Source organism: Drosophila subpulchrella, unplaced genomic scaffold (assembly GCF_014743375.2).
Source record: "Drosophila subpulchrella strain 33 F10 #4 breed RU33 unplaced genomic scaffold, RU_Dsub_v1.1 Primary Assembly Seq24, whole genome shotgun sequence".
Lineage (NCBI taxonomy): Eukaryota > Metazoa > Arthropoda > Insecta > Diptera > Drosophilidae > Drosophila > Drosophila subpulchrella.
In genome coordinates, this window is record NW_023665550.1 from 911,267 (window position 1) to 935,717 (window position 24,451).

Here is a 24,451-nt window from a genome sequence, read left to right on the forward strand (position 1 = left end):
ATTCCAGTATTGTAGCACTTATAGTTATCGAGATCTCAGCGTTCATACGGACAGACGGACAGACGGACATGGCTAAATCGATGTGATCCTGATCAAGAATATATATACTTTATAGGGTCGGAACGCTTCCGTCTGCCTGTTACATACTTTCCGACGAATTAAAAGAATGCCGCAGAAAGTGTTTGCCGAGAACCAGCAAAAACATGTGCAAACACGATTTTTATCTATAAAAATTTGTTTTAATTTTTAGGACACTTGTCCTTGTTTTTAAAGCGCTTTACATTTAAAACAAAGAGAAAATGTTTCAAAAATATTGCTCTTATTTTGTTACCCAATGGGCATCGACCCCCGTTTTGGGGCGATTTTGTACTTTACACTGCATACTTTATGTGGTCGGAATTGCGTCCTTCTACCTGTTACATACTTTCCGACGAACCTAGTATACCCTTTTACTCTACGAATATCGGGCAAAAAATTAACTCTGTGAGTTGACCAAATTCTAGCTTTTTGAATTGACCCCTTGCCACTTAAATTCGCCACTTGAATTCGCCGTTAAAGTTATTTACATTATACATAACTTACATGTCAATTTTTTTAATTTTGTGGCTGGCGCCACAAAGCGGCCACATATTAAACTTTCCGTTTGCATTGCCCCTAACAATAGATGGTGCTGTGTCTACATTTTCACTATTGATGCAAATTTACATTAAGGCGAATTACGGTGTAAAATTCAAAGAATACAGAACAAATCCGGGGCGAATTTAACTCGGAAAAGCTTACGTAAAACTGATTTTAGTGCGACCAGTCTCTGTTCCGGCAAAAATGTTGAAGCATACAGAAAATAATAATTGCCTATAACATTGCATATTTCAATTGCTTTCTATATTTTTAAATTGTATTACATTTTTTTGTTTTTAGCGGGGAGAGGTCTTGGTTGGGACGGTCTGTAAGATGGATCGTTCGCCGATTTGTATACCCGTAATTCCTAAAATAAAGGGGAATATTGTATTTCTTCGAAAGTATGGAACAGGTTGAAAAAAAAGTATCTGACCCCATAAAGTATATATATATATATATGATATATACATGTACTAGTCGAGTCGATATAAATATGTCCGTCTCTCAGTCTGTTTATCCGGTCACTTAAGAGCTATAGCTGGGATTTCAAAATCGAATTCCTTAGATACTGATTCAGCGCAAGTTTTTTTATCCGAAGGTAGCACATTCACAAAGCTAAAGTCAACTAATATTTGGGTGAAAGTGTAGTGGGGAAAAAGTGTAAATGGGATTCTGTTTTGCTTATCAATACCTATCTACTTACCTAAAACATATTTTTATCTGACCTATTATTACAAATTTAAATTCAATCAATGTTTTAGCCGAGTGCCACGGTCACTTTGACGCCCCCAAGTCGCAAAAGTTTGTGGCGCCCACATTTTTTAAGACTTTTTTTAGAGATCATTTTGTTTTATTTGTCAATATCTATCCTGTACCTCTACCTCTACCTCTACCTCTAGCGAGGCTCAATGAGAATTTAAACGGTGCCGTCTGTTAATGATATTCATCATTAAAGTTTTTTTTCGCACTCTCTTTAACGTTCTATAAAAAATCAATAACTTAGAGCCTAATTTAAACCAAACAAAAACATGCCTTAACGGGGCAAAAAACTTATCACGTTGGTACCATTAACATACTAAGGATTTGATATCATCTATTGTGACAATTTATTATTTGATCGACTAAATATGTGCTTCTTATAAATTTTTCTTATTAGGCACGCCGCAATGCAATAATATTTTGATTATTTTTTTAAAATGTTACTTAAAAGCATCACAACTGCAAATTTTCAATGCATACATCTCGATTATAATCAGCAAGATTTTATGATGCAGGACAAAGGGAAACCAAACAGGGAATTAGGCACGGACGGCATTCCTAACAGAACAAAATACACGCCCCCGGACTCCAAGATAGATGCGAGCACATACATAGAGCAACACAGACATAAGCCCAGAACGTGCCTTTCACCTTTCACGTGAAAACGTGGCCAGCTCCAAGGTCATGGGCGCTGCAGACAAGGCAAATAAAAGGCCAAAACCCCCGGGCCAGCCACCACCCACCACCAATCGCAGAAGCTCGATTCGCATCCAGACGTGGAGCGAATGTAAGCCTCGAAATTACCAAAACGCGCCGCACTCGGGACGAGCAGACAGACAGATGATTAGTCGGGGGAGGTTCGGCGGTAGGCGGTAGGCGGCAGACGGCTTACTGACAATGGCAATAAAGTTGAAAGTTGAAGGTCACCAGACGATGACTGCGCACGCACACACGGGCTGCGACGTCGACGTCGTTTTTTGGCACTAAATGCTCGACATCGTAAACTTTTCTGGTGGAAAGTGGGTAAATCCCCCTCACCGCCAGACGGGCGCACAAGCCAACGCCCTCCAGCCTCCAAGTTGGGTCCTAGAGGTTCCTTTGGATGGAGTTTACGCTCCCAAAATAAAATGGCCACTGCCGTGCCGAAAATAATCGATCCTACAGCTCCCTACATCCCCTGCAGCCCCTTCAGCCCCCTCAAGGCCCCCGAATCGTGCGTGCGCCCGAACTTCCCTCGCTTTCACCCAGCTCTCCTCAACTTGGGGATATGTCTGGCGGTGCGCGGACTGCGGCGACCCAAAAATCAACCAGCTGAAGGGAGGGGGTGTGCGTAATGAAATCATGCCAAGGCTGTTGCCGTTCGTTGTAAGGACGAACCAAGCAGACATGGCCCTAGTCCCAATCCTCTCGTCAGCTCTGTCCGTGGGGTTTGTTATTTTTCTTGGCAATTTCACTTGCGATTGGTTTTCCCTCTTTGGTTGTGGGTTGGTTCGGGTAGGACGTGTGCAATGTGGCGAATGCGCAATTCAACAAACAATACTCCAAGGAAAACCGAATGGGCAGCAAACCTTTTCCGATTCTCGTTATTTGCGAACATTTTTTATTTTCTTGACAATTTATTTTGTTTTTATTTTTAATTTTTGCCGTAGCTGAAGATTTTTGCAAGAAAAGCAATGTCAAGAGAATATGGAGCCTAGAACATGGTTTTAATACGGTGTACTTTAATTTTGAAACTGGAAGCTATATCAATTTGAAAACTTATCGAAATGTTCGTGCCATGTATCTGAGTCATCAAAAACACGCCGTAAAAAAAGAAACAGCCTTTCCTAACTGTAAGTTGTATGGGCGTGACGCAATCTCTTCTTAAATTCAAGAACCGAAAACTCTCGTAAAACTCAAATTAGCATAAAAGCTGTTGGCTGTAGCCACTTTCTGGAGAAACCCTAGGGGCTATAGCCACACCAAATCGAATCGATCGCATCGATTGGGCATTGTGTGCAATTAGGTTCGCCCTACCCAATGTCTAGACGGCCCAGCCCAATAACAAGCCCAGACTCGGCTTAATCTGCGCAGGACACGCAATGCAGGGGAAATAAGGACCGAAAGAAGTGAAGGCGAGAGCTTCCAACAATGATTTCCAATCATGCGCCTGAAACATGATAACCGTTGCCAGTCTGGATCGGTGTCTGGACTCCGAAAAGGTTGCTGATATCAAAGCCGGAGAACTGGTTTCGGCCACTCCCCCCTCCCCTGGCTTGCATTTCCTGATTGTGCCTTAGAATTTGTAGCCTGACAGAAGTGCTCTCCTTCGGCTCCTCAAATTTGCCGCTGCGGTTCTGGTTCGTCTTGGCAGTGGCCATTCAAGGACTCCGCGTCTGCGTTGGGCTAAAGCTGAGGGATAGCAGATGCTTTTTTCGCCAGCCAGCAGGTACACTTGCCTGCCATTGTGTAGAAGGCCAAGGAGTGCAAAAAAAAAACACGAGCCTTGGCTTAGTGTGTCAAATGGTCTGCAGGGGTTGCTAAACCGCAACGGACGGCAGAAGGACGGTCTGTCGGACTTTGGAAGCGGACCAAGACCAAAGGCCCTGCTATTGTGTTTGGGTCGGCCCATGTTTGCGATTCTCTCTTCCATTCGCTTTTTCATTCTGGTTAGTGTTTGCTGTACATAAGCTTCTATATATAGTTTGACCTTGATCTTGAGCACATGTATATGCATGCTTGTATGTATACATATGCGTTTATATGTTTTCGTTTTTTCCACGTGGGGAGGAAGACCGGCTTGGACTAAGTGCAACAGCGGGTGGAAAAGGAAGCGATGAGTGTCCGATAATACAGGGTCTTCAAAAAGATATGTATATTCATTAATTTGATCAGCAGGGTGCTTCTACATTAAATTCTTTTAAACCCCGAATAAATGAAAATATTTAATGGCACGAACCATTTCTTTTGGTTAAATGGTTGGTTAAGTAAAGAAATTCGAATTATTAAAGTGCACCTTGCATAGGTATTTAAGCATGTTTATCAAAAAATTGTGGCTACGTTACTTGTAGAGTAAAAAAATGTATTGTATTCGGGGAAAAGTATGTAAGAAGTAGAAGGAAGCGTTTCCGACCCCATATGTTGATCATGATCACTAGTCGAGTCGATCTAGCCATGTCCGTCTTTCCGTCCGTCTTTCCGTCCGTCCGTATGAACGCTGAGATCTCGGAAACTTTAAGAGCTAGAGAGCTGAGATTTTAGACTTAGATTAATTAGTACTTCCGCCCAAAACTGTAACTCCTACAGTTTTAAAGCTAGAACAAAAAGTTGTAACTGAAATTTATTGCTCTCGTAAATATAGATTGGCCTAAAAATATTGCCACGCCCACTCTAACGCCCACAAACCGCCCATGCTCCGTCCACAAACTTCAAAAAATCGTCCATATGAAGGTTGATATCTCGAAAACTATTAACGCAGAGGGTTGGGATTTCAGATTAAGAATTCTTAGCTTCGTACGCAAAGCAAGTTTGTTACGCTAATGTGCCACACCCACAAGCCACCCAAAACTGTGGCTCACGCAGTTTTAATGCTAAAAATAATAATAATACAAATTGTTACTTAAATGTATTGGTCTCGTTAATAATTTTCGATTGACCTAAGAAAGTTTGCTACGCCCACTCTTACGCATACAAACGCCCATATGTATATTGAAATCGTGTGTAGGTGGCGCCTTACAATCTCTCATTGCTGCTCACTTTTGTTCCCTTTAGTTGAGCGATACTGATAGTGATTTTGCAAAATAGAAAGTTTTGTAAATTTCCCAAAAATAAAACAGTTTTTATTGAAATTACCCATTATTTATTTGACAAATCCAACTCGTTGGGATTCCAAGACATGTGAAAAGCATGCATGGTTTCGTTTTCAAATTCCGTGAAGTCCTGTGTATGTTCGTTTACAGGACTTTCTCAACACCCTGCGCTAACCCAGTGCGCTCTTAACCCAATTAACTTCCCAACAACGGCTCTCGCGTCGAAGGGTTCAAATCGAATTTAAAACCCCGGAGCGAGCGTTACTTAATATTGCTACCACGCTGGTGTTGGTGCTGCTGTGCCCGTGTACCCATATATGTACGGCAGAAACATAAATAGGCCAAATGCCATTAGCACAAGAGCCTCGTGCGACGCTTTCGATTCCAGAGTGGCGGGTTCTGGTTTTCTTTCAGCTTTTCGGTTTTTTCGCATATATAAATGCAACACTTACGTGGGTATGTGTGCCTCATGCAGAACCCGCACAATTAATTCCTGAAAAAACCAACCAAAGCGAGCGAGCAGAAGAAGAACCGACAAAAATAACAAATTCCCCCGATACAAACAAATACAAATACATCTGCATATATGTATGTATGTACAGTGTTCATGTGTGTACATTGTGTTTGTCCTTGAAATTCATGTGAAATTTTCGCTTTTATGATGACGATCAACTACATAATGAACCGGATAATGACAGAGATAGTCATGACGTTGTTGTTTTGATGATTACTCAGATCAGTGCCTTCCAGGCTTTACCTATTAAACCCTCTCGTTGGAGTTTGGGTCTTAGTCCCTTTCAAGGAATGGAAAGCGTTGGGTCGTAAGGACAATTCGATTTGCAATTGAGCTCAGGACAGGTGACTAGCACTTCTATAAATATACACACTCGATGGTAGAAAATTCTTTTGTTCAAAAGAAAGAAATTGTCCTAGTGCCACTAAAAGTTCTCTTTTTGGTTTAAGAGCTTTGCACCACACTGACACTTGCTAAAATGTATACTGACGAACTGGACTTAAAAAAACAAGGGAGAACATAGGGGTCCATATACCACGTGGACAAATTTTAAGCACTTTTTGAACCCCCCTCGTGGACAATCGTGGATTTTTGACTAACTAATCAGGATCACAACACAGGGACAATTATTCGACGTTTTAGGTGTCAATATACATAGGGTCAAAACATTTTAAAAAGTAAAATAAAGCATTTTAGATAGCATGAGTAAAAACAAGGAAGAACGCTATAGTCGAGTACCTCGACTATCAGATACCCGTTACTCAGCTAAAGGGACCAAAGGGAAATGGAGATATGCAAGCAGCAAAGCGAGATTTAAGTGCGCCACCTACCGGCGGAAGACAGATTTAAGCATTGTGGGCGTTAGGGTAGGCGTGGCAAATTTTTTTTTGGATCAATCGATAGGTATTGACAAGACCAATACATTTCAGTTAAAATTTGTTATCTAGCATAAAAATTGTGGGCGCCACAGGCTTGGGCGGTTTGTGGGCGTTAGAGTGGGCGTGGCATATTCGCATAACAAACCTGCGCTGCGTACAAGGCTACGGAATCTAAATCTGAAATCCCAATACTCTATCTTTGATAGTTTCCGAGATATCCGCGTTCATATTTACGGTTTTTTGAAGTTTGTGGGCGGTTTGTGGGCGTTAAAGTGGGCGTGGCAAACTTTTTTTTGGGTCAATCGATAGGTATTGATGAGAACAATTCATTTCAGTTTAAATTTTTACTCTAGCATTAAAACTGTAGAAGCCACAGTTTTGGGCGGTTTGTGGGCGTTAGAGTGGGCGTGGCACTCTACTGAAACAAACTTGCGCTGCGTAAGAAGCTCAGGAATCTGCTCGCCAAATCTCAATAGCCTAGCTCTCATAGTTTCCAAGATCTCAGCGTTCATCCGGACAGACAGACGGACAGACGGACAGACGGACATGGCTAGATCGACTCGGTTAGTGATCCTGATCAAGAATATATATACTTTATGGGGTCGGAAACGCTTCCTTCTGCCTGTTACATACTTTCCGACGAATCTAGTATACCCTTTTACTCTACGAGTAACGGGTATAAAAATGTGTATAAAATATTTTACTTTTTAAAACGTTTCAGCCCTGTTCTTGCACCAAAATCTTTTGCTAGTTTTCTCTGTGTAGCCGACCGCTGTGATTAGGGATTAGGCATGCAGATTCTAGAGATTCTTGCGCAGCGCAAGCTTATTTCAGCAGGGTGCCACGCCCTCTCTAGCACCCATAACGCTAGAAGCTGTCTAGCGCACATTTTTGAAGATTTAGTAAACATTTTCTTTGGTAGTAAAAAGAAAAGATGAATAATATATTTCGGTTTCATCCATTTCAAATGTGTCCAATTCAATTTATTAGAGGGAACTTATTACTGGAAAAGAGTTCCGAACATCTGATTAAAGAGATGCGAGACTATCAGACACCCGTTACTTAACTAAAGGGAGCGCTTCCTACCCTATAAAGTATATATTCTTGATCACGATCACTTGCCGAACGCTGTGATTAGGGATTAGGCTTGCAGATTCTAGAGATTCTTGCGCAGCGCAAGCTTATTTCAGCAGGGTGCCACGCCTTCTCTAGCACCCATAGCGCTAGAAGCTGTCTAGCGCACATTTTTGAAGATTTAGTAAACATTTTATTTGGTAGTAAAAAGAAAAGATGAATAATATATTTCGGTTTCATCCATTCCAAATGCAAAGGTGCTCAGTTTAAGAAAAATGTGCAATTTATTAGAGAACTTATTTTTTCGCATGATTAAAGAGATGCGAGATTCTATTGCTAGAAAATTAAACTAAGTTGAATTCTTTTCCAGTACTCAAGTCTGTCATCCTACGCCTCTCTTTTCGCCAGTGCAGTGCAAAAAGAAATGAGAAAACATTTGCGCAACACATTCGCTAGTGATTCTGGGTGCTGATTTTGCTGATATATTTTCGCATGGAAGTCTGTTTGTGCATATAAAATATATATCGCCTGTGTACACATGAACACTCATTGCTATTGCCGCTGCTGTAGACGCTGTTTGCACTTTTTCGCGTATCGCACTTGGCCTTGAAATAATACAGCGAACTTTGGCTTTTGGCGAGTCGCGCAAGTTTATCGTGCATCTCTGTAAAAAGATAATTAATTTCATGGCAGCGGCTCTGAAAATTGCCGAGCGCATTTAATTTCTCTTTTTTCTTTATTTTGGCTCGCACGCATACACTCGGATCTGCCCATATGTGTGTATATTTTTTAGCTGGTTGCATTTTGTCACCCGAAGTTTGTACACGATCAAAATGAAAGCGCTGGGAGACTTTCGTTTCGCGCGGGGGGAGGAGGGATGTTCGTATACACGAACACAGAAACACGCGCGATAATTTCCAAAATGTGCCAACAACAAAGCGCAACCCATTTCAAGGTCGCACGCACACTTCCACGCCCAGTCACTCACACACTCGCACAGAAAAAAGTCCCATTTGGCAAAAAATTAAAAAAAATAAATAAACAGATGGTGGTGATAATTTTCGCGTTATTATTTTGCGGTTTTGTTGTACAGGTCGTTTCAATGCTGTTCGAGATTGTTTCGCCATATTCCGCAACTCGAATTATATTATACACATGTATGTGTGTGTGCAAGATTGATAATTAAGCACTGGAGGTACAATATTCGATCTCTTAAGAGGTAGTGAATGTAATGTTTTTATATTGATTTCATATTTATTCAAGTCATTGTACAGTGCATACCTGTCATTGTGTAAAATATCTCATTTTTCTAATTATGTTTGTCAGCCTTAAAACTTAAATCAGTAATTTGAAGATAATTTGGGGTAAAAAAGTAAAGGAATTGAAAATGACTGACTAGCTATTGTGTTATGTAATAAACTTAATAAATAATAAAATCCTTTATAACGCTTTGGGTTTTGAGACTTAACGATATATCTATATTTCGGTTTTGCGGTTATAATAACTTTCGTGGATTTATTGTCTCCCTGAATAAATATTTATTAATTATTTATTTACTTTTGTTCAATTGTTATGTATACATGGCTTATACCTTGGACCTCAGCCGCCGCCTTCCCCTCCTATGTTCTTTTTACTCGTGACAGCTTATTTATTATTATTAAATCAGGTCAGAGACCCATTAACACGAATACACAATGAGTAAAAGGGGGGGCCAGGGGGTCTGGGCTTCGTATATTTCGTCAGTCGCCACACACAGATGAATTTCTCCCCTCTTTTCGCCACATGCGAGTGTGTTGGTGAGACAATTGTTTGAGTGCGTTTTTTGTGGGGTCAGTCCGTTCGTCACTCAGTCGTTTATTCAGCCCAACGTCATCAAAATGGCCGCGAGGCAAAACAAGTTGAAATGCCAGGGAGCTAAAAATACATCACATTATTATACACGTAGTTGCTTGATCTAGTTGTTTCATTTGGGTGTTTTAAAGAACACATTTTTTAATTCGATTTAATAGCTAGTTAAGAATCACGAGTATACCTATCTAAAATTCAAAAATATTTAGCAGAATTTAAAAGATGTAATATTATCTGTAATGTAATTCGTGCATGTAATATTATCTTTAAGATGAACATCTTACATTTTTTAAATTATTAAATTTTTCATATTATAAACATCGAAACTAGGTTTCTTATACCCGTTCTCGTAGAGTAAAAGGGTATATTGCATTCGGGGAAAAGTAAGTAAAGTATAAAGTATATACATATATTCTTAAAATTTCTTTTTTTGTTTTTTTATTAATTCATTAAAAAGTACTTTACTCATAGAGTTAAAGTAGAAGGATGCGTTTCCGACGTTTCACTAGTCGAGTCCATTTAGCCATGTCTGTCTATCCGAATGAACGCTAAGATCTCGGAAACTATAAAAGCTACAGAGGTGGGCATGCAGGTTTTAGAGATTCTTGCGCAGCGCAAGTTTGTTTCAGCAAAGCGCCCACTCTAAAGCCCACAAGTCTCCAAAAACTGACGCTCACAGTTCTGAGGCTAGAATAAAAGTTTAAGCATTATCCTAAAAAAGTTTGCCAATTATGAAGGTGTGAACAAATATTGTAATCGCCTCTAGCTGAGTAACAGGTATCTGATAGTCGAGGCACTCAATAATTAAATACCCTTGTAATCATGATCAACAATTTTCGATGAGAATTCCTCTAAACAAAACAACATTTTCTGAAACTTACTGCGAGTAGCAGGTATTCCATGGTCGAGATATTCCCCAATAGCATTAGTTTCTGTTGTACATACATACGAGTATATTCCTTGTATTCGACGCCTTGGCACTTGTTGAGATGTGTTTTTGTTCTACTTTGGTAATTTTAATTTAAAAACGAAAGGCTATAAATACATGTGTACACTGTCTGAAACAAATTTTATTAAGCTTTGTCTTTACGTTATGCATTAAGGATACCCAAAGGAAGTTTTTAATGGGGTTACAGTAGCTAGCATCGGCGCGCCGATGTTTCTATACCCTTGTAGTTCGTTCCTGTGGGAGCATTGTATGTACGGAGGTTTTAGATTTTTAGAAAACTAAAAACTTATTACCCGAATTTTGAGATAATGTTCCATTTCAATTTACTACCGTAAATGTTTACCGAAATCGAAATATAAGGGTCTATGTATTGTTTTGTCTTTAATTATCCGATCGTTCCTATCTCAGCTATATGATTAAGTCGTCCAATTGGTTTTATATTTTATTCGAAATTGTGAAATATTAAAAGAATGATATACCCAATAGTAAAACTTACAACGAATCCTGATCAAGAATATATACATATATACTTTATAGTATTTACCTTTACTCTACAAGTAACGGGTACAAAAATGTGTGTACTCTATTTCAGCTGTATTTACTGCGAAAAACAAATGCTCAATTGGGAAACAATGAACCTAAAGCGCAATAAGTTCTGATACTACATACCTGAACATGACTTTGCCAAAACAAAGTCAAACATACATACAAGCTGCATGTGTAAATAGGTAGAAGAGAAACGAGAACAAAGCATTTCAAATCACTGCAGCAAAAACAAAAAATAATAAATATTGGAGAACAAAGGCCAATGAAAGCCAATAAAAGAAAACAAAAAAAAACGAGACTACAGAGCAAATGCTAAAAAAGAGAAAGCCGAAAAAAAATGTAAAAAAAGGTTTTAATAATTTATTGCTTAACATTAAATATTTTACATAAACAAAATTAATTAAATGATTAATTCTACTTCGCACATTTTCATATTTTAACAAATAAAAATAACATTTTTATGATAAATGCACACATTATGCATTTTGTTGTATTAATTTTAATAAGCAAAATAATAATAATAGAGTTCTATTAAAAATCACCTAAAATGATTTTTTTTTAAATCCTTCCTCTTTCCAATCTTGTCTACTTTCTGGTATCAAGATACCAAGATTTTTGGTTTGAACAACTTAAGCCCGAAGGGACTTTTCTTTTAAGTAAAGGACACCTGTATGGAAATAATATATTTGAATAAAGGCAAAGGTGCGCATGAGTGATTAACCGGTTGAAGCCGAACCACAGACCTAGACCGCATCTTATTTTCAAACATTTTCTACTGGCATACCATAAATAAATACTTCCATCCAAGTATGGACCGTCTAATGGACCGTCTTGTACTTAAACTCATTAGTAAAATATAAGCTTTCCCCACTATGATCTATGAACTCGCGAACTGTCTCTAATGATTTACCATATTCCATAAAATCTTCAAACAATTCGCAGACACATTTAAGTCAAATATGAAATCGTTCAGAACGCCGTAGACAGAGTGGCGTATGCGTAATATGACTCATACGCCGCGTATGCCCGCCGCGCCACTATACATACGCACCGTCTGCAGCAAAAATGTCGCACTTTGTTTAAATGGCCAAATGTGCGTAGAAAATTGTGCGTGTGACGATGGTTTCAGACTTATCGCTTGGGAACTCAATTGCCCGTAGGCAGAAAAAACAAAACAGAAGCCAAAAAAGCGAAATATACACAATCAAGCAACAAACAATAATAAACTAAATCGAGAGCAGCAATGGCAAAAACTGTGATAGAAAGCTAGCAACAACGCCAACAAAGCGAATGAATTTTGCCATAAATAGTTGGCGTTGTATTTATTGCTGCAGCTGCTGTCGACGGAGAAAAGGGGTAGGCGAGGCAATATAAAAACTATTGCGGTGGGTCAGGGTGAATGTGAAATGAAATAGAAATCTATGAATAGTTACGAGCAAACAGCAGGGAGAATCGGAGAGCGCGAGCCGTGACATTGAGTGGAATGGAATTTCCCCCACTGCCTCAGCTGATTGAGCAAAAGAGCCCGAAAATTATCGTGTAATGGCGACGGGCCATGCAATAATACGTACACTGATCACATTCATTTTGATTATCTTTGCCACGGCCAACTCATCAAAGTCGTTGATTCAATTTGCTTGGTCACGATAATTAGTTTGACCTGAATCACTCCCGCCAAAGAACTAAATTGCGCATACTCAGTGTGAGCTCGATGTTCTGTTCTCATGTGATGCGCATAACATTTGTATCTAGCAGCCAATTTCTATCTTGTTGCTACCTAGCCGAAAAGAACTTGCTTCTGGATCTCGTTGTCGGCTGTGCCCGCAAGTGCCCGGCTAGCTCAGTCGGTAGAGCATGAGACTCTTAATCTCAGGGTCGTGGGTTCGAGCCCCACGTTGGGCGAATTTTATTTTTCAGTTTTTCTTACTTTTATTCAAGTCCTAGGACCTTTTTGAGCAAAAGCCGACGAAACAAGAATCTCCATTAAAAATTTGGTGGGTAACCTAACAGCGGAGATGTAGTATAAATTTGAGTACAATATTTTTGTAATTTTTTTTAAATTAAACTAATTAATACAAATAAAAAATCAAAAACCTTTTTTTTTGACACATTTGAATAACTCCGAAAACAATTCTTATCTCAGACTTTTATGAATCGTAATCCAAAAAAAAACTGTTTAAATATCTTTTGAAATAAAAATCAAAAATAATTATTAAACTTAATTTTTTTTTTTTAATAAATTCATAATAATTCTTATTTGGTGATTTTAAAATAAAAATTATAATATTTATGGTCCCTGCTTCTTAGTTTTTTTTATACTGAAATGCTCGGTTCGTAGGACTTAGTAAAAAAGAATTACTTGGATTCAAACAAAGTATGGAAAAGCTTCGGAAATAAAAATGGTTCAAACATTTTACGCTTGTCGTTTTTGTAAAACCTTTGTTTCGAGTACTTTTTAATTGAATTGAATTGATCGAAAAAAAATTCATCTACTCGATCCTGCCAGGAGTCGAACCTGGAATCTTCTGATCCGTAGTCAGACGCGTTATCCATTGCGCCACAGGACCGGTTGGCAAGCACTGCTTTCTGTGTCGATTATTAGAGCGCTCCGTCGATTAGAAAATTCTTCTACTTTTTCTATGTCCATTCGTTGGCAAGTGGAACCGGTATATGTATGAAAGATTCTCATTTTGCACGCGACTTTGTGCCATGGTATTTTTATCCCCATTACTCGTAGACTAAAACGGGTATATTGTGTTCGTTGAGAAGTATGTAAATAAAGCGGGGATGCTCAAGCCCTATGCACACAGGGCACATTTGTTTTAGTAGTTTTGTAAGGCCTCCTAGTCACACCGCGTTTCACTTTTGTGTCGCCGTCCTCTTCACATAGGGACGAACCAGGGCAACAAACATAACACTGAACTTATTTTAAATTGAATTGGCTAGTGCAGGAGTTAAGATTTCGGTTAAAATGAACCTGTTAAAGTTGCATTTATTAATTGGTCGTTTATTTTTTCGTGCCAATTTGCATACAATATTGGCGTTTTTGCTCAGAATCACAAAAAACACTAAACATAGACTTACTGGCATAGACAGTTAAACTCAGAGAAATGAAAATACTTGCCGAACAAAAACAACAACTAAAAAGTTCGTAAAATATATCAACAAAGAGCGAAAAAAGTGATGGCAACACGTTTTTGCGCTTCACAAAACACGACACAGAGACAATGATTATGATACAGGCGGGTGTGAGTGGGGGCGTGTGGGGCGTGTCGCATTTGTATCCAACACTCGCGTAGGGGCTGGCAGCGCAGGGGGAGTGGCAGGCGCAGGCAGACAGTCACACCAGCCACAGCCACGATTCGGCAATACAAAGACAACATGAAATTTTGCCAAAAAACAGACGAAATAAAAGTAAAACCAAAATGGCCGACGTCGCCTGCAATTTTGTGTATAGAAGTGCTCGTATCGCCATTAGGGGTATGGGAGGTAAAAAGGGGGCAAGAGCGAGACGGCAGCACGTCTGAATGTGCGGGGCATTTAAATAAAATTAGAATGGGAGTCATGAACACTTACACTTGCGCCCTGCCTCCTCCTTCACGAAACTGCCCGTCTGCTGCTGTGTGTGAGTGGGTATCTTTTCGCTTTCGCATGGCACAGATACACGTTCGCAAGCAGAGAACAAACCGTAGACGACACTTGATAGTGGGACAGCAGCGTCAAACAATGTCTCTAGCCCTGACCCTAATTTTTGTGAAAACATAAATTTCGTTGGGGTATTCCTCTTGGGATCGCTGGCCCAGTTCTTGAAACTTGTTTTTAAAGCCGTGTTCCCAATCTGATCTAAGCTCGAGGTGTCTTCCGATTGAATCAACATGATGTCTGTGATCCTTAACAAATTGACAAATATAACGTCGATAGTATGTAGATTCCTGAGCTTCTTCCGCCGCGCAAGTTTGTTTCAGCAGGGTGCCACGCCCACTCTAACGCCCACGAACAGCCCGAAAACTGTGGTGCCTACAGTTTTAATGCTAGAAAAGAATGTTTAACTGAAATGTGCGCCCACAATTTTCATGCTAGAAAACAAATTTTAATTGAAATGTATTAGTCTCGTCAATACTTATCGATTGACCCAAAAAAAGATTGCCATCTCCCTTTGGTCCCTTTAGCTGTATAATGGGTATCTGGGTATAGCGTTCTTCCTTGTTTGGGTCTAGGTTTGTCGAAACTTATGTAACAGGCAGAAGGAAGCGTGCCCGAACCTACACTGATAGGGTTATTTTTCTAAGTACTAAAAAATTGCCCTAAATGTAAGACCAATACATGCTTTTTTAATAAAATGTTACCCTTATTTTGTTACCCAGTCGCCATGTCTGTCTGTCCGTATGAACGCTGTATGTATGTGCCGCTCACAATTTTGATCCTAGAATGATTTTAACATAAATGTATTGGTTTTAAGAATACCTGTCGGTTGTCCTAAAATAGCTATCACTTCATAGTAACTTCTGGACGATAGAAAGGCTATAGAAGACATTTTAAGCAAAAACAACAAGAAAGGAAGTTAGCAAGCAAGCAAGCCGAAGTTTGTATACCCTTGCAGTTATAATTATTAAATTTAATAATACAAAACATGATATTCCCAATAGTATAAGATAATATATCAAAAAACACCGAAGCTATAATTTGCTTTATATTATTTTCCCACCAATTTTTCGATCGTTCCTATGGCAGCTATATGATGTAGTCGTCCGATTTTGATAAAATTAAATTCGAAATTCAAAACTAATAAAAAAAATGTAGTTTAAAAGCTTAGAAGGTTAAAACACACCAAATATATAATTAAAAAATTTTTTTTTTTGCGATTATTCCTATGGGAGCTATAAGATATAGTTGTCCGATCCGGCTGGTTCCGACTTATATACTACCTGCAAAAGACATTAGACTTTTGGGAAAGTTTCAGCCCGATAGCTTTAAAACTGAGAGACTAGTTTGCGTAGAAGCGGACGGACAGACGGACATGGCTAGATCGACTCGTCTAGTCATGCTGATCAAGAATGTATATACTTTATGTGGTCGGAAACGTCTCCTTCACTGCGTTGCAAACTTCTGACTGAAATCAATATACCCTCTGCAAGGGTATAAAAAGGGTCGGGATCGCGAAAAAGTAACTCTGAGACATTTCTGGACGATAGAACGAATTTTAGAAAATCAAAATTATTGGAAGATAGAAAGAAAACAGAAAACCACGCTTACACGATAAAAGAAGGTTGCGATAAATTGCCGTTACCCTTTATTTGTGAAAATTCCTCGGATCTCCCTTTTGACCCAAGCTATTATTTTTCGGCGGAGCGTCATTTCGTTTCGCAATTTGTCTGTGGTCAGTGCGGTTTTGTATAAAATTTGTGTGCTTACAAAATATTGCTTTGTTTTTTTAATTGGTATTAATTGTTTAACATATTAAAATGCCACTCTCAGCAAAGGGCGTGAAATTACGAACTTATACCCTATTTACACAGAGGGTACTTTCGCCTTAGCGACCCAAATCCGATTCAGCGACTCTTTTCCTCCATAAGAAATACACGTTTTGGAAATGGACGGGAAAAAGACTACAACTCGCTGCAGCGGGAAAATGGACCGCAAACGCAAATCGATTCAGTATTCCAATATTTTATTCAGTATTTTTGTTTTACGAGTTTAGGTGATTTTTTTACTTGGCTCAGTTATAAGGAAATTTTTTTGGTGCAGGCCCAAGAAGCCTCCCAACGGCCAGGAACCCAGCAATTGCTTTTTTAAGGAAATGTCCAACCTCCAGTTTAAGTCCTTCATGGCAAGACCTGGAATCTGTTGCACCAACCCGTACACTATTTTTCGAAGGAAAATCCATTTGAAAATTGTTGAAAGAACAGTATGCGAGGAAGGTGTTAGAAATACTTAAAAGGGTTCAAATGGTTATTATTTGTGAAAATTCTCTTAAAGTCACTGTTGGCCCACAATAGTCCTATATATCCTATGTATAACAAAAAGTACAACCATTGAAAGTTTTAGGCAGTGCATGACCTAAAAATTGTCTTTTGGTCCTTTTTAAATTTATTAGGGTATGCATGACCTAAAATTTGGTGTATTATTTTTCTGGGTGTACGCTTGCCTGATAGCAATATTAAGTTTTGCGTTGTTTAGCATTTTGTTCGGGCCAAATGAAGTGGCACGTTGTCTCCCTTCGCATACGATTTGCTTCTGCCGAGTAGCTATTCGGTTCAGCGATTCTCTATGTGAATCGGAGTTGCAATTTTAAGCAGCTGTGTGCAGTGGCTACTAGTCTACGACTAACTCTCGTATGGAGAATCCTGGTGTGCCATTTCTTGCGAATTTTCCAAGCCTATTTTTATACCCGTTACTCGTAGAGTAAAAGGGTGTACTAGATTCGTCGGAAAGTATGTAACAGGCAGAAGGAAGCGTTTCCGACCCCATAAAGTATAAATATTCTTGATCAGGATCACTAGCCGAGTCGATCTAGCCATGTCCGTCTGTCCGTCTGTCTGTCCGTCGGATGAACGCTGAGATCTTGGAAACTATAAGAGCTAGGCTATTGCGATTAGGCGTGCAGATTCCTGAGCTTCTTACGCAGCGCAAGTTTGTTTCAGCAGAGTGCCACGCCCACTCTAACGCCCACAAACCGCCCAAAACTGTGGCTCCTACAGTTTTCATGCTAGAATAAAAATTTTAACTGAAATGTATTGTTCTCATCAATACCTATCGATTGACCTAGAAACGCCCACTTGAACGCCCACAAACAGCCCACAAACTTAAAAAAATCGTAAATATGATCGCGGATATCTCGGAAAATATCAAAGATAGAGAAATGGTATTTCAGATTTAGATTCCGTAGGTTTGAGCGCAGCGCAAGTTCGTCACGCGAATATGCCACGCCCACTCTAACGCCCACAAACCGCCCAAGCCTGTGGCGCCCACAATTTTCATGCTAGATAAAAAATTTCGATCGATTGATCCAAAAAAACTTTGCCACGCCCACTCTAACGCCCACAACGCTTAAATCTGTCTACCGCCGGTAGGAGGCGCATTTCAATCTCGCTCTGCTGCTTGCATATCTCCATTTACCTTTGGTCCCCTTAGCTGAGTAACGGGTATCTGATAGTCGAGGTACTCGACTATAGCGTTCTTCCTTGTTTAATTTAAATTTAAAAGCTGAGTAACGGATATCTAATAGTCGAGACACTCGACTATAGCGTTCTTTCTTGTTTAGTATTTAAATATTAAAGTTTTTGTTTTATTCACAGTTTCCTAAGCACAGTTGCGATTAAGATATTTAAAAGGCAATTCGAATTTGTGATATTGTAGTTTAGAGTGGCTATTATAAAACTTAATTTATAGATAGTCCGCTTATGGCTCAACATGCGGAAAGTGTTTCTATTCTTCCAATTTTACCAACTCTTTGATTGTATATAAGCATTCAACGCAAGTCCATAAATGAGGGCATTATCTCAAGGCCGTTCCCAATTGTTTTCGGCGCGGTCTATCTATTCACACACCCTCGCACTTTTTTTGCTTTGGCTCCCACTTTCATTTTCGCTTTTGTTTGTTTTTTCTGTTTGCTTTTTTTGGCAAATAACCTTGATAAAACGTAAACTATTTTTATCAGTGAGAGTGGAATGGGGCCAATGGCAACGAAATTTCTGTTTGGGGTTAGTGTGCCAATTAACGATTAGATTATTCCGGCGCTCCCTCTCTGCTCCACGGCCCGGTTGTGGGTTAATGTGCGAAAATATTTGCGTTCTGCGGATTCTAATTTTTTGCCTGAGTGGTAAACAAATTATCTATGCAAACGTCAGGCGATGCTGGTCAAGTGTGAAGTGCCACGCATAGTAGGTGATCTATAAATAACTTATAGCTTACCGTGCTAGGACTCTCATTTGCGTAGGTGGTTGGCATAAGACGCTAGCCACAGAAATAAATACCGGGGAATGCGTCATCCCTGTTGCACTAGGCTTTTGGGCGTGGTCTCGACTTGGCTCGAATTAGTATCAACTGCATAACAATACAAGTTTATAGGTAAAATTGAACCGAATTACCAGATGCGGGTGCTTCAATGACGTTGGTTATGTTACGATACCCACACCAAAAAACTTGGCTAATAGCAAGAAATGACTATAGGACAAAACATTAGTAATCTGAGTTATTTATTTTATTATTCATTCTTATTCTATGTTTAGGGGCTTATATGACTTGTTAAATTTACCTGAAACTTGAGTAAAGTAATGCAAAACAAGGAATAACGAGAGCTCCGACTATCAGATACCCGCTACTTAGCTAACCAACTTCAAAATAAATATATACTTTTTAGATGTAATCTACTTTACATTTTTACATTTTACACTTTTCACATTTATCTATGGCCGTGACGTCATTGACGATATATTTACTATTGAAATCGGACTAACTAACGGTCCGACTTAACCTTTCTCGGCCTACCGATAAGTATTGACAAGAGGTTTCAAAATGAAATTCTTTAAATGTGGCGGCACAGTTTTGTGCGGTTTGTGGGCGTTCGAGAGGGCGTGGCTACATGTTATTTGGTCAATTGATAAGTTTTGACGACACCAATACATTTTAGTTAAAATTGTCATTCTAGCATTAAAACTGTAGGAGCCATAGTTTCGAGCTGATTGTGCGCGTCGCAGCTTTACTGAAACAAATTACGCTGCGCAGCAGTCTCTAGAATCTGCATGCCCAATCCCAATATTGCACCCTGTCTTAGTTTCTGAAATCACTGCGTTCATACGGACAGAAGGACATGGCTAGATCGACTCGTCTAGTGATCCTGACCAATAATATTTATACATTATGGGATCAGAAACGCTTCATTCTACAAGTTACGTACTTTCCAAAGACTCTAGAATACCCTTATGCTGTACGAGTAAGGGGTATTGAAATAATAGTAACGATGCTTGAAAAACAGCCTCGAAATCGGTTCAAGATGGCTGTATTCCTTTCGTATTTCGATCTTTATTAAGATTTTAAACAAAAGCGCCGAAGAATATACATTTTAAATTTCTCTAAGCCAGATAAAACGTGTATACTAGCGAGGACGAGTTGTTGAATTAGTTCAGTGACTTCATCCGTTCAATTATTTATAAAGCATTCAACACTAATCGACTCGGGCTTCATCAGCGTCATCATTGTCAAAGCTGACAGTAAAAACAGAAAATGTGAGTGCAGAGGGAGAAAGGGAAGGCCCAATTCTGTGCACAACACCGATCCAGAAAATACAATGAAATTGCATTTAAATGGCAATAAATCTAAATCAGCAATGTGACAATCGCAAATAAAAAACGAAATAAACCCGATTCCAGTTCCAAGTGTGTACAATGTACACTGTACATATTTACATATGTTCATGCATATACTCATGAACCAGACAGGCAAATGACCCACAAAGTAGCCGCACAACAGGAACAACAACCAAAGTGGTGCACTTAAAAAAATGTAAATCGAATATGGCAACTCTCGATAGGAGCAAATAATTATAGAAACCGAGAAAGCAACCAGCAGGAGGAGAACAGACTTCGTACCACTGTGCCTGCGTGCATTTAACCTTGAGTCGGCAACTGATTACAAAATTGCAACGATAACTGCCACTGACCCCATGGCAAAGAAAATAAAATGGAGAGTGCCGACAGAGCGGGAGAATGGGCAAAGAGAGCTGAAGAAAGCAATCGCTTATTTCTGCCTTGATAAGTCATCGTCTTAGCAGTCGCAGTTGGAGCAAACAGACGACCGACTGGCAGACAGGCATATTTTGCATTTATTTTGTTTCGTTTCCGCCAGATGTTGACATGATGACCATCAAAAGGGGCCGGGGGCTGGTGTGGATGGTAGGTGTTTAGGCAAATATAAGCGATTTTGCGTGGCTCGAAGCTCTTAACGGAAATTGTATTTGAAATATTAATTAAATAATTCGACCGACTAAACAAATTTTAAAATTTTATCGCAACTAGCCGGATTGGACACCTATGTTCTACAAGATGTGTCCCAAAAGTTCCCGAACTTTTTTAATAAAGTGAAAACTACAACAGATTTTTGCGTATAGTTATACCCGTTACTCGTAGAGTAAAAGGGTATACTAGATTCGTCGGAAAGTTTCCGACACCATAAAGTATATATATTCTTGATCAGGATCACTAGCCGAGTTGATCTAGCCATGTCCGTCTGTCCTTCTGTCTGTCCGTCCGAATAAACGCTGAGATCTCGGAAACTATAAGAGCTAGGCTATTGAGATTTGGCGTGCAGATCCCTGAGCTTCCTGAGCGCAAGTCTGTTTCAGCAGCGTGCCACGCCCACTTTAACGACTACAAACCCCCCAAACTGTGACTCATACAGTTTTGATGCTAGAATAAAAATTGAAACTTAAATGTATTATTCTCATCAATACCTATCAATTGACCTAAAAAAAAGTTTGCCACGCCCACTTTAGCGCCCACAAACTTCAAAAAATCGTACATATGAACAAGGATATCTCGGAAACTATCAAAGATATCGAATTGGGATTTCAGATTTAGATTCCGTTGCCTTGAGCGCAGCGCAAGTTTGTTAAATGTATTATTCTCATCAATACCTATCAATTGACCTAAAAAAAAGTTTGCCACGCCCACTTTAGCGCCCACAAACTTCAAAAAATCGTACATATGAACAAGGATATCTCGGAAACTATCAAAGATATCGAATTGGGATTTCAGATTTAGATTCCGTTGCCTTGAGCGCAGCGCAAGTTTGTTACGCGAATATGCCACGCCAACTTTAAAGCCCACAAACCGCTCAAAAAAAAAATGTTAACTGAAATCTATTAGTCTTGTCAATACCTATCGATTGACCCAAAAAAAAGTTTGCCACGCCCATTCTAACGCTCATAACGCTTAAATCTGTCTACCGCCCAAATAACCATATATTGTGATCAGGGGTAGGTGGCGCTTTTCAGTCTCGCTTTGCTGCTTGCATGTCTCCATTTCCCTTTTGTCCCTTTAGCTGAGTAACGGGTATCTCATAGTCGAGGTACTCGACTATAGCGTTCTTTCTTGTTTGTTTAATTTTTCAAAGAAATCTCCCTCCGCTTTAATACACTTAATAGCTCGGTCCAACTACATATCAAAACTCGCTTTGCAGCTTGCATATCTCCATCTCTCTTTGGTCCCTTTAGCTAAGCAACGGGTATCTGATAGTCGAGGTACTCGACTATAGTATCCTTCCTTGTTTTTAAATAGATAAGTAAAAACTATAACTTAGTTTTAAACATACATTTTTTTGATTTTTGTTTTTTGAATAATATAACAATGAAAATTTATATTAAGAATGCATCAAAAATAAAGTCAACTAGATCATACCTGGAAATATCGCAATGATTATTAGCACATTTTTAAATCAATTTTTTTTACCCTGCAAATTGGCCAACTGCTCGGTAGACATAACAATGGGAAGCATATGCTCTGAACTTCTAGGAGCTGTCAAATTTGGATCGGCGATCGGGCCTATATAGCACTTGCGCATCTTCAGGTAGTGCAGCCAGACATTCAGATCCGCACACTTTGAGCCCATGGAGTCGGTAACTTTCCCGCCGGCGTTATGAACATTAAGATCGATATGACTCTCGTTTACGATCACCTGGCGTGTAAGATGAAAGTGGGTGTTGCTGATGTAAATGTTCGGCTGTGGTGGTGTCGAAATCTACGAAAAGGAATAGGAATCTTGTTAACTTTTTTTAATAATATCAGTTTTACTAGATTCTTCGGAAAGTATGTAAAAGGTAGTACGAAGCATTTCGACCCCATAAAGTATATATATTCTTGTCCGTCTGTCCGTATGAACGATGAGATGTCGAAGACTACCCACAATCTTGTTTTTGGAATAACTTTTGAACGGGGCATCGGATTTGAAAAAAATTAGGTGTCATTCGCATTCATGACGCGTATTCTCAGTAAGCATAAAACTAGGTAAATAATCGGGGAGTTTATCCCCACCGATCCCAACAGCTTCCCTTTTCTTAATTTTAACTTTTTACTTTCACTGCTCCTTATACAAAAAGAGTTGAAATTTCAAAGTTCTGGTATATAAGGTTAGTTTTTGAAATACCTTTCGATTGTTGTATCACTCGCTTCGAACGGACTATCACAGCAGATTTTCAAATATACGGCTATATATAGTAGTCGCCTTCGCACACTCTCCTGGACTGCCGTGCCGTCCACAGTGGTAAGCAAACTCAATAGAGTGCGATTGGGATGGAGATATATTCATACAGAAAATCGGATGCTTATGAAAGTTCACTAGCGCCACCTGGGTTTCACGATATGTGGCGTGTTAGTAAAATCTTGTAAACAGCCGATAGGAACGATAGGTGGCGCTTGAAGTTAGCTGAGTAACGAGTATCTGATAGTCGAGGCCCTCGACTATGGCGTTTTCTCTTGTTTATTGTTGCTTTTATTACTATTTAATTGTAAAACTTTTTTGTAAAATAGTAAGATGAGTGGATTTGGTTGTTGTCTGTCACGTTAAAATTTTTTTCGGTTAAAAGAGATGCATTTGCATTAGGGATTTTCCTTGAAATCTCTTTTAAACGAAATCTATCCAACATATTATTGATTAATTTAGTCTAATTTCATAAAGAATGTTTTGCGTTAACCTGATCTTGCATCACGGACCGCATAAAGTTCGCGCTTATTAAGTGGATGTTGCAGTCGCGCAGTTCGACCATCATGCGCTCCATAAAAAGGTTCTTTTCGCGCAGCTCGCGCACCTGTGCCTCCAGCTGGCGCTTGTCTTCCTCGTAAAGTTGCAGGGTAAGCTGCCATTCATTTTCGATTAAGCGCACGTCGCACCATTGCTTTTGGCCGACCAACCGCTGTCCAAGGACCCGCTCCAAAAGTTGGGTTAGTTTGGAAAGGACATATATGCAAGCAAATATCCACAGGAAGTTCATGTATAGCTCAAAGGAATTTTTACCGCTCATGACTTTAACTCCGTCGTATCTGCGCAGTGTGAGGTTTTCTATTTCCGCTATTGTGAGGTTTTCCATTCTTAAAATTCTCGTGTTTATGTTTAGTTTGCTTTGTGACAGTGGTGGAGGGATCACTTATGAATTTTAAAATTTGAAGTCTTTCCATGAAACTACTGTTCAAGCCTGCTCGATTGTAAATATTTCTAATTGCGCTACGCCCGTGTGGATCAGCACTTTTTAAAACATAGCTTAATCATATAGCTCAATGTATATCAGCAGTCTGCTTTAGAAACACTACAGTTTCCCAATAAAACGAGGACAATAACACATATTTATGCCCTTAATCGTAGATTGAAAGGGTTTATTGTATTCGTCGGAAATTATGTTACAGATAGAAGGAAGCATTTCCGACCCTATAAAGTATGTATATATTTGGTTGGGATCACTGGCCGAGTCGGTTTAGCCATGTCCGTATGA

The 24,451-nt window shown here is 39.3% G+C and overlaps 2 protein-coding genes and 2 non-coding genes across 4 annotated transcripts in view; 2 read left to right on the plus strand and 2 right to left on the minus strand.

Moving 5' to 3' along the window:
- The window catches only part of LOC119559457 (ecdysone receptor), a 91,422-nt gene that overhangs the window by 7,469 nt on the left and 59,502 nt on the right, over positions 1-24,451 (plus strand). The window lies entirely within an intron of this gene.
- Trnak-cuu lies at positions 12,804-12,876 on the plus strand. Its single transcript has one exon. It is a non-coding gene; the product is annotated as a tRNA-Lys (tRNA).
- On the minus strand, positions 13,469-13,541 carry Trnar-acg. Its single transcript has one exon. It is a non-coding gene; the product is annotated as a tRNA-Arg (tRNA).
- On the minus strand, positions 22,266-24,150 carry LOC119559458. The gene is made up of 3 exons (XM_037872564.1): positions 23,660-24,150; positions 22,419-22,707; positions 22,266-22,367 (listed from the first exon to the last, which is right to left on the minus strand). The coding sequence occupies exons 1-3, from the start codon at positions 24,050-24,052 to the stop codon at positions 22,357-22,359; spliced, it is 693 nt and encodes a 230-aa protein (XP_037728492.1). The 5' UTR covers positions 24,053-24,150; the 3' UTR covers positions 22,266-22,356.